The following is a 14,704-nucleotide window of genomic DNA, read 5'->3' as shown; positions in this document are numbered from 1 at the left end:
ACTGTCAGGAAACCATCAGGATTATCTGATCAGGAAAATCAATGTGTTGTAGTGTCAGGATTTCTGGATGATATCCTGATGTGCATGAGGAAAGTGTCAGTAATTCCTGATGCTCCCATAGACTTCTATGGCGACAGCCGCTCAGGAAATCCAGATGACAATAGGACGGGGTCTATAATTTCCTGACCTGAACGGACACAGGAAAAATCCTGCAGGTGTCACTGCCCAATACAGCCCTATGGGTCAGGAAACCGTCCAGAAATCCGGACAGATATTCATGAAGTGTATAGGGGGAATACGGCTGTATCCATGTTTCCCAGGACTCTCTAGGGCGGTATATACAACTTCTGCAGCCGCGGGAAATCAGACGCTGAGCCCTCGTGTTCAGATAACATTGCTGACATATTTGCTGAGCACTTCACCTTCAAAGCTTCATCTTTATTGTATCCAAAAACACATAACAGGACGTAGAGGAACACACACTCCCTGCCAAGGCCTTGAGAAAGCACTTGATAGCAAGAAACAGTTGGCAGGGAGTGAGCACTCCTCTACGTCCTGTTATGTGTTTTTGGATACAATGGCGCGGTATGAAAACTTCTTGTATATACTTATATGGACCTATGTGTTAAGCTGAGCACCATCTATAGCACTGACACCTGGGACCAGTAGTGCCGATAGTTTGCCGAACACTAGTCTTGGGTCTTGATGAGAAGCAGTGACAACATCATAACCGTATATATATCCACATGAGATTTTATTAACAATCAGTAACAAGTTTGGAGCTGCGGTATATGATATCTGTATTACCGACAGATCTCCTATACACATGGGGAATACACAGCTGTGGTATATGATATCTGTATTACCGCCAGATCTCCTATACACATGGGGAATACATAGCTGTGGTATCTGGATTAGATTTGCTTTTATATAACAGACGTGTGAGTGATCATTGAGCACTTTAAATTGGCTTCTCCCTTGAGTGAATTTTTTGGTGAATAATAAGCCTAGTTTTCCGCGTATAACATTTTCCACATTCTGAACATGAAAATGGCTTCTCCCCTGTGTGAGTTATTTGATGTGTCATAAGATGTGATTTATTAGTAAAACATTTTCCACATTCTGAACATGAAAATGGCTTCTCCCCTGTGTGAATTCTTTGATGTTTATAAAAATTAGCTCTTTGACTAAAACATTTCCCACATTCTGAACATGAAAATGGCTTCTCTCCTGTATGACATCTTTCATGTACAGTGAGCTGTACTTTGGCAGTAAAACATTTTCCACATTCTGAACACGAAAATGGCTTCTCTCCCGTATGGGTTCTTTCATGTACACTGAGCTGTGATTTCAAAGTAAAAGATTTTCCACATTCTGAACATGAAAATGGCTTCTCTCCCGTATGAGTTCTTTTATGTATACTGAGCCTTGATTTCAAAACAAAACATTTTCCACATTCTGAACATGAATATGGCTTCTCTCCCGTATGAGTTTTTTCATGTATAATAAGCTGTGATTTTAAAGTAAAACATTTTCCACATTCTGAACATGAAAATGACTTCTCTCCTGTATGAGTTTTTTCATGTAAAGTAAGTGTTGATTTCAAAAAGAAACATTTTCCACATTCTGAACATGAAAATGGCCTCTCTCCTGTATGAGTTTTTTCATGTCTAGTAAGGTGGGATTTCAAAGTAAAACATTTTCCACATTCTGAACATGAAAACAGCTTTTCCCCTGTATGAGTTTTTTCATGTACAGCGAGGCTTGATTTAAAAGCAAAACATTTTCCACATTCTGAACATGAATATGGCTTCTCTCCCGTATGAGTTCTTTCATGTACAGTGAGCGTTGATTTGCTAATAAAACATTTTCCACATTCTGAACATGAAAATGGCTTCTCTCCTGTATGAGTTTTTTCATGTACAGTGAGCCTTGATTTTAAAGCAAAACATTTTTCACACTCTGAACATGAAAATGGCTTCTCTCCTGTATGAGTTTTTTCATGTCCAGTGAGAAGTGATTTTTGAGTAAAACATTTCCCACATTCTGAACATGAAAATGACTTCTCTCCAGTATGATTTCTTTCATGTAAAGTGAGTTTTGATTTCTCAGTAAAACATTTTCCACATTCTGAACATGAAAATGGCTTCTCTCCTGTATGAGTTCTTTTATGAAAACTGAGCTGTGCTTTCCTAATAAAACATTTTCCACATTCTGAACATGAAAATGGCTTCTCTCCCGTATGAGTTCTTTCATGTAAAACGAGTTCGGATTTAAAATCAAAACATTTCCCACACTCTGAACATGAAAATGGCTTCTCTCCCGTATGAGTTCTTTCATGTAAAGTAAGCTTTGATTTACAAGTAAAACATTTTCCACATTGTAAACATGAAAATGGCTTTTCCCCTGTGTGAATTCTTTGATGTTTCAAAAAATCTCCTTTTTGAGTAAAACATTTTCCACATTCTGAACATGAAAATGGCTTTTCCCCTGTGTGAATTCTTTGATGATGTAAAAACCTTGATTTTTGAGTAAAACGTTTTCCACATTCTGGACATGAATATGGCTTCTCTCCCGTATGGGTTCTTTCATGTAAAGTGAGTTTTGATTTCTCAGTAAAACATTTTCCACATTCCGAACATGAAAATGGCTTCTCTCCCGTATGGGTTCTTTTATGTAAATTGAGTGCTGATGAGTAAGCAAAGCATTTTCCACATTCTGAACATGAAAATGGCTTCTCACCCGTATGAGTTCTTTAATGTGAAGTAAGCTTTGATTTATCAGTAAAACATTTCCCACATTCTGAACATGAAAATGGCTTCTCTCCCGTATGAGTTCTTTCATGTAAACTGAGCCCTGATTTGAAAGCAAAACATTTTCCACATTCCGAACATGAAAATGGCTTCTCTCCTGTGTGAGTCATTTCATGCCTAGTGAGCCTTGATCTAAAAGTAAAACATTTTCCACATTCTGAACATGAAAATGACTTCTTCCCCGTATGGGTTCTTTCATGTATGGTGAGCTGTGATTTCAAAGTAGAATGTTTCCCAGATTTTGAGCATGAAAATGCTTTTTCTCTTGTGTGAGTTTTTTGATGTTGCACAAGTTGTGATTTTCGTGTAAAATATCTTTCACATTCTTGGCATGAAAAACTCCTCTCCTTATTCTGCTTAATCTCTGGTGGATCAGTAGACAGGACGTGTATAACAGGATGAGATGGCAGATCTTTGCTGTGAGGGGCTGGGGGTATGTCTGGGGGAATAGAAGGTTCTTCATATGTATCCTGTGTGATCTGACCATCTGCTGTAATATCTGGAGATATCTGATGTCCCTCTGATCTCCGGGGACACTCAGCTGCCAAGAAGAAAGATGGGTTATTATTATTTAATAACATAATGTTACATTTCTATTGATCATTGATTCATCTTGACTGTAAAACCTGGACAGATAAGAATACTAAGTGTCCTATTACACCGAGCGATTATCAGGTGATTCGGGCAGATATCGCTCCTGTAATAAAGACAGTGATCAGCCAATGAGCGGCAATCGTTCCCTTGTCAGCTGATCGTGGTTTTAAACCATGACACTCATCAGCCTGATGGAAGGGGTACTGGCTGTATAGAGAATAAGAAAGATGATACTTACCTTTCCCAGCTCCCCCAGTGTCATCCTGCCTTGTGTCTGTGTCCCCCGCTGTCCTGTCTTGGTCAGTGATTGGCTGAGCAGCTGTGACTGCAGAGACTGGTTCAGAAGTGTCAGCAGCAGCTGTAGTCAGTGGGGGACGCAGAGACAAGGCAGGAGGACACCGGGGGAGCCGGGAGAGGTAAGTATCATCTTTATTATCTTACCCCTTTAATCCCTTCACGACCAAGGACGTAACTGTACGTCCTTGGTCGGGTAGGGGAGTTCAGAGCGGGGCTGCGCAGCGACCCTTCTCTGAACCGACATGATCCCGGGTGCTATTAATAGCCCGGAACCGCAGCCATTAGCGGGCGCAGTCCAATCGCCGGGCCCGCTAGTGAACCATTTACAGGGGCTGGCTGGCAAATTTTAGCCTGGGGGGGCAGGCACACAGCACCGGCCCATGAGTAGCCGGCTAGCGGCCCATCCTTCAAGGACCACTCTGTCCCTTACATATTATTACCCTCCCTACATCAGTGCAGGGAAAGTAGATGGTAACTCGGACCTGTACTTCCTCCAGCAGCGATGTTCAGACAGTTCAGATAACATCTTCAGCCCTTCCAGTGATTTGTAAGCAGGGAATTCCTACTGCTCTCTGTGTCACTTTCCTGTATGAGGCTATGTTCAGACGCTGTATGACACTGGCCGTTCTGTGACCCGGCTGGTGTCCGATAGGATCATCCCAGCCGGTACTGCAGGATGATCTTCAGCACTGTTGAATTCGGATGCGGGCGCATCCGTGCATGCCCGCATCAGAATTCCCAGCAGCTTACATTGGAGCGTGCGGCCGGAGCCGCACGCTCCATTGTGTGAACTGACAGGGTTTTCTGCGGCTGCTATTCAATGAATGACATGCCAGTTTCTTGCGGCGCCGCTAGGGATCCCGGCCGAAGTGTATACTAGAGTATATAGTGATGTGTATTACCTGCTGATGGGAGGGGCTGCTGATCCTCCAGCATCACATCCTTGTACTGATCCTTGTGTCCTTCTACATACTCCCACTCCTCCATGGAGAAATAGACCGCCATATATACCTTAAAAGACAAGACAAGCTCACTTAGAGGTCACGTTACATGCTATCCATAGAAGTCTATGTATATAGGAGGGGGAGGAGGAGGATGAAGCTTCCGAGTGAGATAGATGTAAGAGACACAAACATGGCGGCCGCAGTATTATACATGTCCCCACAATGAAGCTGTAACACTCCGGGCTTATTCCCACCTTCCATGCACAGTCTGTAAATAAGGATGATGTGCTACAGCACCGAGATCAGAGTTCCTGGCATCATGTATCATTGTGATGCCGGGAGCTCCGGAACTCACTACTGTACTGACGCGCTGTATCAGACGGAAAACATGTAAATAGCTTCGGAGCTCCCAGCATCATAATGATACCTGATACTGGGAGTTTCGCATTCCGGTCTGTAGCACATCTTCCATGCACAGACCCTAATAACGGAATGTACTACCGCCTCCTAAGAAGGAAAAGACGTGGCAATATGGGAATCCATCTGTGGGGTACGGAAGGTGTTAGTGTGCTGCCGGGTTAGCTAGTAGGATAGTACAGTAGCTAAGTGGGTCTAGGGTCACCTGGGCACTGGTTACATTAGCCTGGAAAGGTATAGGACAGCTTGGTACTCCACAAATCATAGAAAAAAAGAAAAATAACCCAAGAAGCCACCTAAGCCCGAGTCCAATGCGTTAGGCAAAATACAATAGTTTACTTGAACAATATATTGCAATACAAGAATCGTACTGGAGTAGCAAACAGTTCAGTGCAACGCAGATACTACAATCTTGAAAAACCACGTAGGTGCTTGCAGTTTAGGTAGTAGTCAGGTGCTAAGAGAAGGGTGCTTTGCAGTAAAGTGAGTGGAGGAGAGGAGCTGCCAGAGGGGCCTTGTCCAGTGTAGAAGTGTACTCTGCCAAAAAGTTAGAGTTGTGTCAGGATGACATCTTTGCGAAGCGTTATGCGCCCCTCGGCTTGTGCTGTGCGGCCGAGAAGGCGCTGAAATTCTTATGATCTCCCTGTGTTTTGTTTTGCTGTGTCTGAACACTGGTTTATCTGCTCACTTTGTTTGGTGGACACACACGACTGCACCTGCTGATTTCTGTCTGGTCATGTCACGGTTAATCTGTGTTTTGGTTCTGCTGTGACTGACAGGTCTTCCTGCCAGCGGTCTTGTTTTGTTGTCAGGTGTCTGTGTTTGGAGATCAGGGGAATGGTTGAATTGTGTTCTGGATCAGAGCCCTGGCCTCCTATATAACTTAAGCCCCTATTCCACGGGTCGTTAAGAGGAGCAAACGATCGCTGATCGTCCGGGCAGCCCATAGGATACAGCAGCGGCTGCTGCCGACGCTCCTATTCAACGGAGCGACGGCAGCTGATCGCTGCTATATCAGTCGCTTGTTTTTCAACATGTACTGCAATGATCAGCCGACATGAACGATGTCAGCTGATTGTTGCGTTCTATTCCACGGGACGATTATCGTTCGTAGCGGCCGATATCGCCCAAATACGAACGATATGCGTTCCGTGGAATAGGGCCTTAATTCCTTGACCTCCCTTGCTTGCCGCCTGCTCCTGACCATACTGCCTGGACTTTGACTACGCCTATTGGATTCTGATTTTGTACTTTTGCTGCCCGATTGTTGTGACCCGGACTGTGTACTATTCTTTATTGTGCTTGTCTGTCTTGTTTTGTGTTCCACCCAGCAAGTGCAGGGACCGCCGCCCAGTTGCTCACTGCCATTTTAGGGCAGATTGCAGCAAGTAGGCAGGGACAGTGGGCTGGGTTCAGCGTCAGGGCTCACTGTCTTGTCTTGTTCCTGACAAGTTGTCTATAGAAGAAGAATAGAGAGGGAATACTTATACTCACAGATTACTTCTTTCTGAACTGCCTTTTGTCCCCTAGTTACGGAATACCCGTCCTAGGTGGGCAGTACAAGCCCCAGGCCTTGTTATCTAGGTAAGCAGGCTCCTGAGGTTTTCCAGTTGTTCTGCACTGCACAGTGGAATATGTAAACTTTTCCTTAGTACCTTTGTTCCCCTGGGGTCAGTTCCTATGACTCCTAGGGTAACTGCCCTGCACATTGTAGAGAGGTTCCTGGCATGCACAAGGTAATCCCTGTTTGGCTTCTCACCTCCTGTAGCTAACTTAGCACTGCATCCCTGGTTCTGTTACTCGTAACAGAAAACATGGCTCACTTAGCTGTCCCTTCACACATCCACTCTCTAGAATGATTACCACTAACTGCTCATCCCTGTTAGAGGACCTGGCCAAAGCCAGGCCCTGGCTCGGCTTCTCCAGAGACTTGTTCTGTTTGCTTCCTCTCACACTGACTACAGAATTGAGACTAACAAACTCTTCCCACCAGGAACTATGTCCTCCCTACAGCTGCAAACTAAACCCTTCTGTGATTGGTGGGCTGTGTGTGTGTGGAGAAAGAGAGAGAGTGAAGGATAGGTCAGAGTCAGAAAAAAAAGAGGGAAAAGCACCTGCACCTTTGAGTGGACAAGACATCATGTGATACATAACCATTGACCCTTGAGCTTGAGTTACAACAAACACAATAGTGACATCTAGTGGGAAAAACACCAACTACAGGAAATATCTCATCCAAGTTGTGTGATCCTAAGGGAATTACCTTACTCAGGTGCAATAGGATCTAGGAGCCTGTACTGGGTCACTACACATCTATCAAGGATGGGATATTTTGTATATTTAGTGAAGCCATTGCAATATGGCGCTGACCTTCTAAGCACGGAGAGATGTCACATTCTGTAAAGCTTATGTAAGTAACACTGGTGCTATGCAAGTAACTCTTTTTGTACCTCAGCCAATGAAGTACTGACACGAGCCTTAGTAGAAGAACACCCGCCTCCAGGATATATATATATATACTGAATAAAGGAGATCCCCCTTACCCATCAGTGTGTTAGTGTGGTTACTGCGCACTATACACTTATATATAACTTGTAATTCGGAGCAGTCAGTCAGTATGGCAGCACTATGAGGTGCATCCTTATCAAGTCGATAGACATGCTAATAGACAAGCATTCAGTATGGAGTATGAGCGCCATGTGCAGAAATCCCGGCATGTACGCGGCTTGGCACGCTATCAGTCAGGTTATTAATGGCCGTCTGAGGAATCTCTGATGATCTGTCCATGCAGAGCTCCTCTGTGATCCTCCTTCCATCATTCCAGGTCATCACTGATCTCCCATCCACTGGGACGCACAACATTAATCCGCACTGACTAGAGATGAGACACGTTGTCAAAAATTCTGTTGGGCAGGTTAGGAACCATAAGGAACTGCACTAAAACAGTAAAACAATTGCTGAGCGGTTTTGGTGCAGTTCAGCTGTTCGCTCATCAATACTTACCTGTCCGCGCTCCCCCGGTGTCCTCCTCTGTGTCTCTGATGTCTTCAGCCGCCTCTGAGGTCATGGATTCTGACCCTCTCACGTGTAGTGATAAGTAACATCAGGGGACGTCACACATCACACTGTACTGACCCAGTCCCGTTTCTGAGGTTTTGTGTGGCTGGGCTTTCACTCTGCTTTTTATGTCACTGAAGCCCCTCCCACATGTCACAGATTGGCGCTACGATGGGGACGGCTGGGGCGCCCCTTTCTTTTTAGCGCTTGATGCTTATTCAGACACAGTTTTTCTTTTTTCACTCTCCTTTCACCGGTTTTACTATTAAAGTCAATGGACTTTTTAATGAAAGAGACACCTTCTAAACTAGAAGAATGTACCAGCGGCCGTCATTGCACCGACCGGCAGCCAGACAGCTAAATGACGTCTGAAAATTACAAACGTCATTTTAAACGGAGCTGTAAAAACGCTGTGTGAACAGAGCCTATAGGCGGATTTCATTGGCTGCTCCACTCCGGGCTTCCTAGCAGCCAAACTCAGATCCTGCCGGACCCCCGACCCTGATCCGAGCGTTTAGTGTTAGTATTAGGGTTGGGGGTCGGATTAGGGTTACTACAAACATCTAACTATCCCCTTCCCACACAACAACCCTAACCCTCGGGGTCGGTGCTAATCAGGAGGGTTAGGGTTGGGGCTGTGGGGAGGGTGTGTGTAATGTACATGTAGCTTAGCTGTATATGTGTGTAATGTACATGTAGCTTAGCTGTATATGTGTGTAATGTACATGTAGCTGAGCTGTATATGTGTAATGTACATGTAGCTGAGCTGTATATGTGTAATGTACATGTAGCTGAGCTATATATGTGTGTAATGTACATGTAGCTGAGCTGTATGTGTGTAATGTACATGTAGCTTAGCTGTATATGTGTGTAATGTACATGTAGCTGAGCTGTATATGTGTAATGTACATGTAGCTGAGCTGTATATGTGTAATGTACATGTAGCTGAGCTATATATGTGTGTAATGTACATGTAGCTGAGCTGTATGTGTGTAATGTACATGTAGCTGAGCTGTATATGTGTAATGTATATGTAGCTGAGCTGTATATGTGTAATGTACATGTAGCTGAGCTGTATGTGTGTAATGTACATGTAGCTGAGCTGTATGTGTGTAATGTACATGTAGCTGAGCTGTATATGTGTGTAATGTACATGTAGCTGAGCTGTATATGTGTGTAATGTACATGTAGCTGAGCTGTATATGTGTGTAATGTACATGTAGCTGAGCTGTATATGTGTAATGTACATGTAGCTGAGCTGTATATATGTGTAATGTACATGTAGCTGAGCTGTATGTGTGTAATGTACATGTAGCTGAGCTGTATATGTGTGTAATGTACATGTAGCTGAGCTGTATATGTGTAATGTACATGTAGCTAAGCTGTATGTGTGTAATGTACATGTAGCTGAGCTGTATATGTGTGTAATGTACATGTAGCTGAGCTGTATGTGTGTAATGTACATGTAGCTGAGCTGTATGTGTGTGTAATGTACATGTAGCTGAGCTGTATATGTGTAATGTACATGTAGCTAAGCTGTATATATGTGTAATGTACATGTAGCAGAGCTGTATATGTGTGTAATGTACATGTAGCTGAGCTGTATGTGTGTAATGTACATGTAGCTGAGCTGTATATATGTGTAATGTACATGTAGCTGAGCTGTATATGTGTGTAATGTACATGTAGCTGAGCTGTATATGTGTAATGTACATGTAGCTGAGCTGTATGTGTGTAATGTACATGTAGCTGAGCTGTATATGTGTAATGTACATGTAACTGAGCTGTATGTGTGTAATGTACATGTAGCTGAGCTGTATATGTGTAATGTACATGTAGCTGAGCTGTATGTGTGTAATGTACATGTAGCTGAGCTGTATATATGTAATGTACATGTAGCTGAGCTGTATATGTGTAATGTATATGTAGCTGAGCTGTATGTGTAATGTACATGTAGCTGAGCTGTATGTGTGTAATGTACATGTAGCTGAGCTGTATATGTGTGTAATGTACATGTAGCTGAGCTGTATGTGTGTAATGTACATGTAGCTGAGCTGTATGTGTGTAATGTACATGTAGATGAGCTGTATGTGTGTAATGTACATGTAGCTGAGCTGTATGTGTAATGTGCATGTAGCTGAGCTGTATGTGTGTAATGTACATGTAGATGAGCTGTATATATGTAATGTACATGTAGCTGAGCTGTATATGTGTAATGTACATGTAGCTGAGCTGTATGTGTGTAATGTACATGTAGCTGAGCTGTATGTGTAATGTACATGTAGCTGAGCTGTATGTGTGTAATGTACATGTAGCTGAGCTGTATATGTGTGTAGTGTACATGTAGCTGAGCTGTATGTGTAATGTACATGTAGCTGAGCTGTATGTGTGTAATGTACATGTAGCTAAGCTGTATGTGTAATGTACATGTAGCTGAGCTGTATATGTGTAATGTACATGTAGCTGAGCTGTATATGTGTAATGTACATGTAGCTGAGCTGTATATGTGTAATGTACATGTAGCTGAGCTGTATATATGTAATGTACATGTAGCTGAGCTGTATATGTGTAATGTACATGTAGCTGAGCTGTATGTGTGTAATGTACATGTAGCTGAGCTGTATATATGTATAATGTACGTGTAGCTGAGCTGTATATGTGTAATGTACGTGTAGCTGAGCTGTATGTGTGTAATGTACATGTAGCTGAGCTGTATGTGTAATGTACATGTAGCTGAGCTGTATGTGTGTAATGTACATGTAGCTGAGCTGTATATATGTAATGTACATGTAGCTGAGCTGTATGTGTGTAATGTACATGTAGATGAGCTGTATGTGTGTAATGTACATGTAGCTGAGCTGTATATATGTAATGTACATGTAGCTGAGCTGTATGTGTAATGTGCATGTAGCTGAGCTGTATGTGTGTAATGTACATGTAGATGAGCTGTATGTGTGTAATGTACATGTAGCTGAGCTGTATATGTGTGTAGTGTACATGTAGCTGAGCTGTATGTGTAATGTACATGTAGCTGAGCTGTATGTGTGTAATGTACATGTAGCTAAGCTGTATGTGTAATGTGCATGTAGCTGAGCTGTATGTGTGTAATGTACATGTAGATGAGCTGTATGTGTGTAATGTACATGTAGCTGAGCTGTATATGTGTGTAATGTACATGTAGCCGAGCTGTATGTGTGTAATGTACATGTAGCTGAGCTGTATATGTGTAATGTACATGTAGCTGAGCTGTATATGTGTAATGTACATGTAGCTGAGCTGTATATGTGTAATGTACATGTAGCTGAGCTGTATATATGTAATGTACATGTAGCTGAGCTGTATATGTGTGTAATGTACATGTAGCTGAGCTGTATGTGTGTAATGTACATGTAGCTGAGCTGTATATGTGTAATGTACATGTAGCTGAGCTGTATATATGTATAATGTACGTGTAGCTGAGCTGTATATGTGTAATGTACGTGTAGCTGAGCTGTATGTGTGTAATGTACATGTAGCTGAGCTGTATGTGTAATGTACATGTAGCTGAGCTGTATATGTGTAATGTACATGTAGCTGAGCTGTATATGTGTGTAATGTACATGTAGCTGAGCTGTATATGTGTAATGTACATGTAGCTGAGCTGTATACGTGTAATGTACATGTAGCTAAGCTGTATATGTGTGTAATGTACATGTAGCTGAGCTGTATGTGTGTGTAATGTACATGTAGCTGAGCTGTATGTGTGTAATGTACATGTAGCTGAGCTGTATGTGTGTAATGTACATGTAGCTGAGCTGTATGTGTGTAATGTACATGTAGCTGAGCTGTATGTGTGTAATGTACATGTAGCTGAGCTGTATGTGTGTAATGTACATGTAGCTGAGCTGTATATGTGTAATGTACATGTAGCTGAGCTGTATACGTGTAATGTACATGTAGCTAAGCTGTATATGTGTGTAATGTACATGTAGCTGAGCTGTATGTGTGTGTAATGTACATGTAGCTGAGCTGTATGTGTGTAATGTACATGTAGCTGAGCTGTATATATGTAATGTACATGTAGCTGAGCTGTATGTGTGTAATGTACATGTAGCTGAGCTGTATGTGTGTAATGTACATGTAGCTGAGCTGTATGTGTGTAATGTACATGTAGCTGAGCTGTATATGTGTAATGTACATGTAGCTGAGCTGTATGTGTGTAATGTACATGTAGCTGAGCTGTATGTGTGTAATGTACATGTAGCTGAGCTGTATGTGTGTAATGTACATGTAGCTGAGCTGTATATATGTAATGTACATGTAGCTGAGCTGTATATGTGTGTAATGCACATGTAGCTGAGCTGTATATGTGTGTAATGCACATGTAGCTGAGCTGTATATGTGTAATGTACATGTAGCCGAGCTGTATATATGTGTAATGTACATGTAGCTGAGCTGTATGTGTGTAATGTACATGTAGCTGAGCTGTATATGTGTGTAATGTACATGTAGCTGAGCTGTATATGTGTGTAATGTACACGTAGCTGAGCTGTATATGTGTGTAATGTGCATGTAGCTGAGCTGTATGTGTGTAATGTGCATGTAGCTGAGCTGTATATATGTAATGTACATGTAGCTGAGCTGTATATGTGTGTAATGCACATGTAGCTGAGCTGTATATGTGTGTAATGCACATGTAGCTGAGCTGTATATGTGTAATGTACATGTAGCCGAGCTGTATATATGTGTAATGTACATGTAGCTGAGCTGTATGTGTGTAATGTACATGTAGCTGAGCTGTATATGTGTGTAATGTACATGTAGCTGAGCTGTATATGTGTGTAATGTACACGTAGCTGAGCTGTATATGTGTGTAATGTGCATGTAGCTGAGCTGTATGTGTGTAATGTGCATGTAGCTGAGCTGTATATGTGTAATGTACATGTAGCTGAGCTGTATATGTGTAATGTACATGTAGCTGAGCTGTATATGTGTGTAATGTACATGTAGCTGAGCTGTATATGTGTAATGTACATGTAGCTGAGCTGTATGTGTGTAATGTACATGTAGCTGAGATGTATATGTGTAATGTACATGTAGCTGAGCTGTATATGTGTGTAATGTACATGTAGCTGAGCTGTATATGTGTAATGTACATGTAGCTGAGCTGTATGTGTGTAATGTACATGTAGCTGAGCTGTATATGTGTGTAATGTACATGTAGCTGAGCTGTATATATGTGTAATGTACATGTAGCTGAGCTGTATATGTGTAATGTACATGTAGCTGAGCTGTATGTGTGTAATGTACATGTAGCTGAGCTGTATATGTGTGTAATGTACATGTAGCTGGGCTGTATGTGTGTAATGTACATGTAGCTGAGCTGTATATGTGTAATGTACATGTAGCTGAGCTGTATATGTGTGTAATGTACATGTAGCTGAGCTGTATATGTGTAATGTACATGTAGCTGAGCTGTATGTGTGTAATGTACATGTAGCTGAGCTGTATATGTGTGTAATGTACATGTAGCTGAGCTGTATATATGTGTAATGTACATGTAGCTGAGCTGTATATGTGTAATGTACATGTAGCTGAGCTGTATGTGTGTAATGTACATGTAGCTGAGCTGTATATGTGTGTAATGTACATGTAGCTGAGCTGTATGTGTGTAATGTACATGTAGCTGAGCTGTATATGTGAAATGTACATGTAGCTGAGCTGTATATGTGTGTAATGTACATGTAGCTGAGCTGTATATGTGTAATGTACATGTAGCTGAGCTGTATATGTGTAATGTACATGTAGCTGAGCTGTATGTGTGTAATGTACATGTAGCTGAGCTGTATATATGTGTAATGTACATGTAGCTGAGCTGTATATGTGTAATGTACATGTAGCTGAGCTGTATATGTGTAATGTACATGTAGCTGAGCTGTATGTGTGTAATGTACATGTAGCTGAGCTGTATATGTGTGTAATGTACATGTAGCTGAGCTGTATGTGTAATGTACATGTAGCTAAGCTGTATATATGTGTAATGTACATGTAGCTGAGCTGTGTATGTGTAATGTACATGTAGCTGAGCTGTATATGTGTGTAATGTACATGTAGCTGAGCTGTATGTGTGATATATATGCCTGCAGCAATCTCCCACCTATAAGGCACCATAGACCGCTGGGTAGGATATATGAAGCTATTACTCACAGAGCAGAGTGTCAGATCCGGAGCGTGTTCCCTTCTTCCTCTGTATTTCTCACCACTCAGCTGGGCGCTCAGGACTCTTCAGCAATCTGCTCTCTTCTTGTACAATGTCCCTACGTGTTTCCCGCTTTACCAGCAATCATCAGGGGATAATTCACACAGCAAGGAAAGCAGGTCTGTGCCGCACTGATGTCGCCCGAACACTGAGCTATGTACAGTAACTTCTATCTGGAATCTCAGGAACAACATCCCCATCCTACACACATTCCTATTCTGTGCCAGCCCCCACTTCCTCTTAACACAACTTCCAGAAGAAACTCATTATCTACGCTGTATATGCATAATGTACATGTAGCTGAGCTGTATATGTGTAATGTACATGTAGCTGAGCTGTATATG

The 14,704-nt window shown here is 42.2% G+C and overlaps 1 protein-coding gene across 1 annotated transcript; it reads right to left on the bottom strand.

Moving 5' to 3' along the window:
- Positions 1-924: 924 nt before the first annotated feature.
- On the bottom strand, positions 925-14,493 carry LOC138786723 (zinc finger protein 268-like). Its single transcript, XM_069963731.1, is given in 2 exon segments — positions 925-3,354; positions 14,309-14,493. A coding segment is annotated over 1 exon segment (1,962 nt). The 5' UTR covers positions 2,924-3,354; positions 14,309-14,493; the 3' UTR covers positions 925-961.
- Positions 14,494-14,704: the final 211 nt, after the last annotated feature.

Source organism: Dendropsophus ebraccatus, chromosome 3, assembly GCF_027789765.1.
Source record: "Dendropsophus ebraccatus isolate aDenEbr1 chromosome 3, aDenEbr1.pat, whole genome shotgun sequence".
Taxonomy (NCBI): domain Eukaryota; kingdom Metazoa; phylum Chordata; class Amphibia; order Anura; family Hylidae; genus Dendropsophus; species Dendropsophus ebraccatus.
The sequence above is the reverse complement of the archived record's forward strand: the minus strand, read 5'-3'. Positions and strand labels throughout refer to the sequence as shown.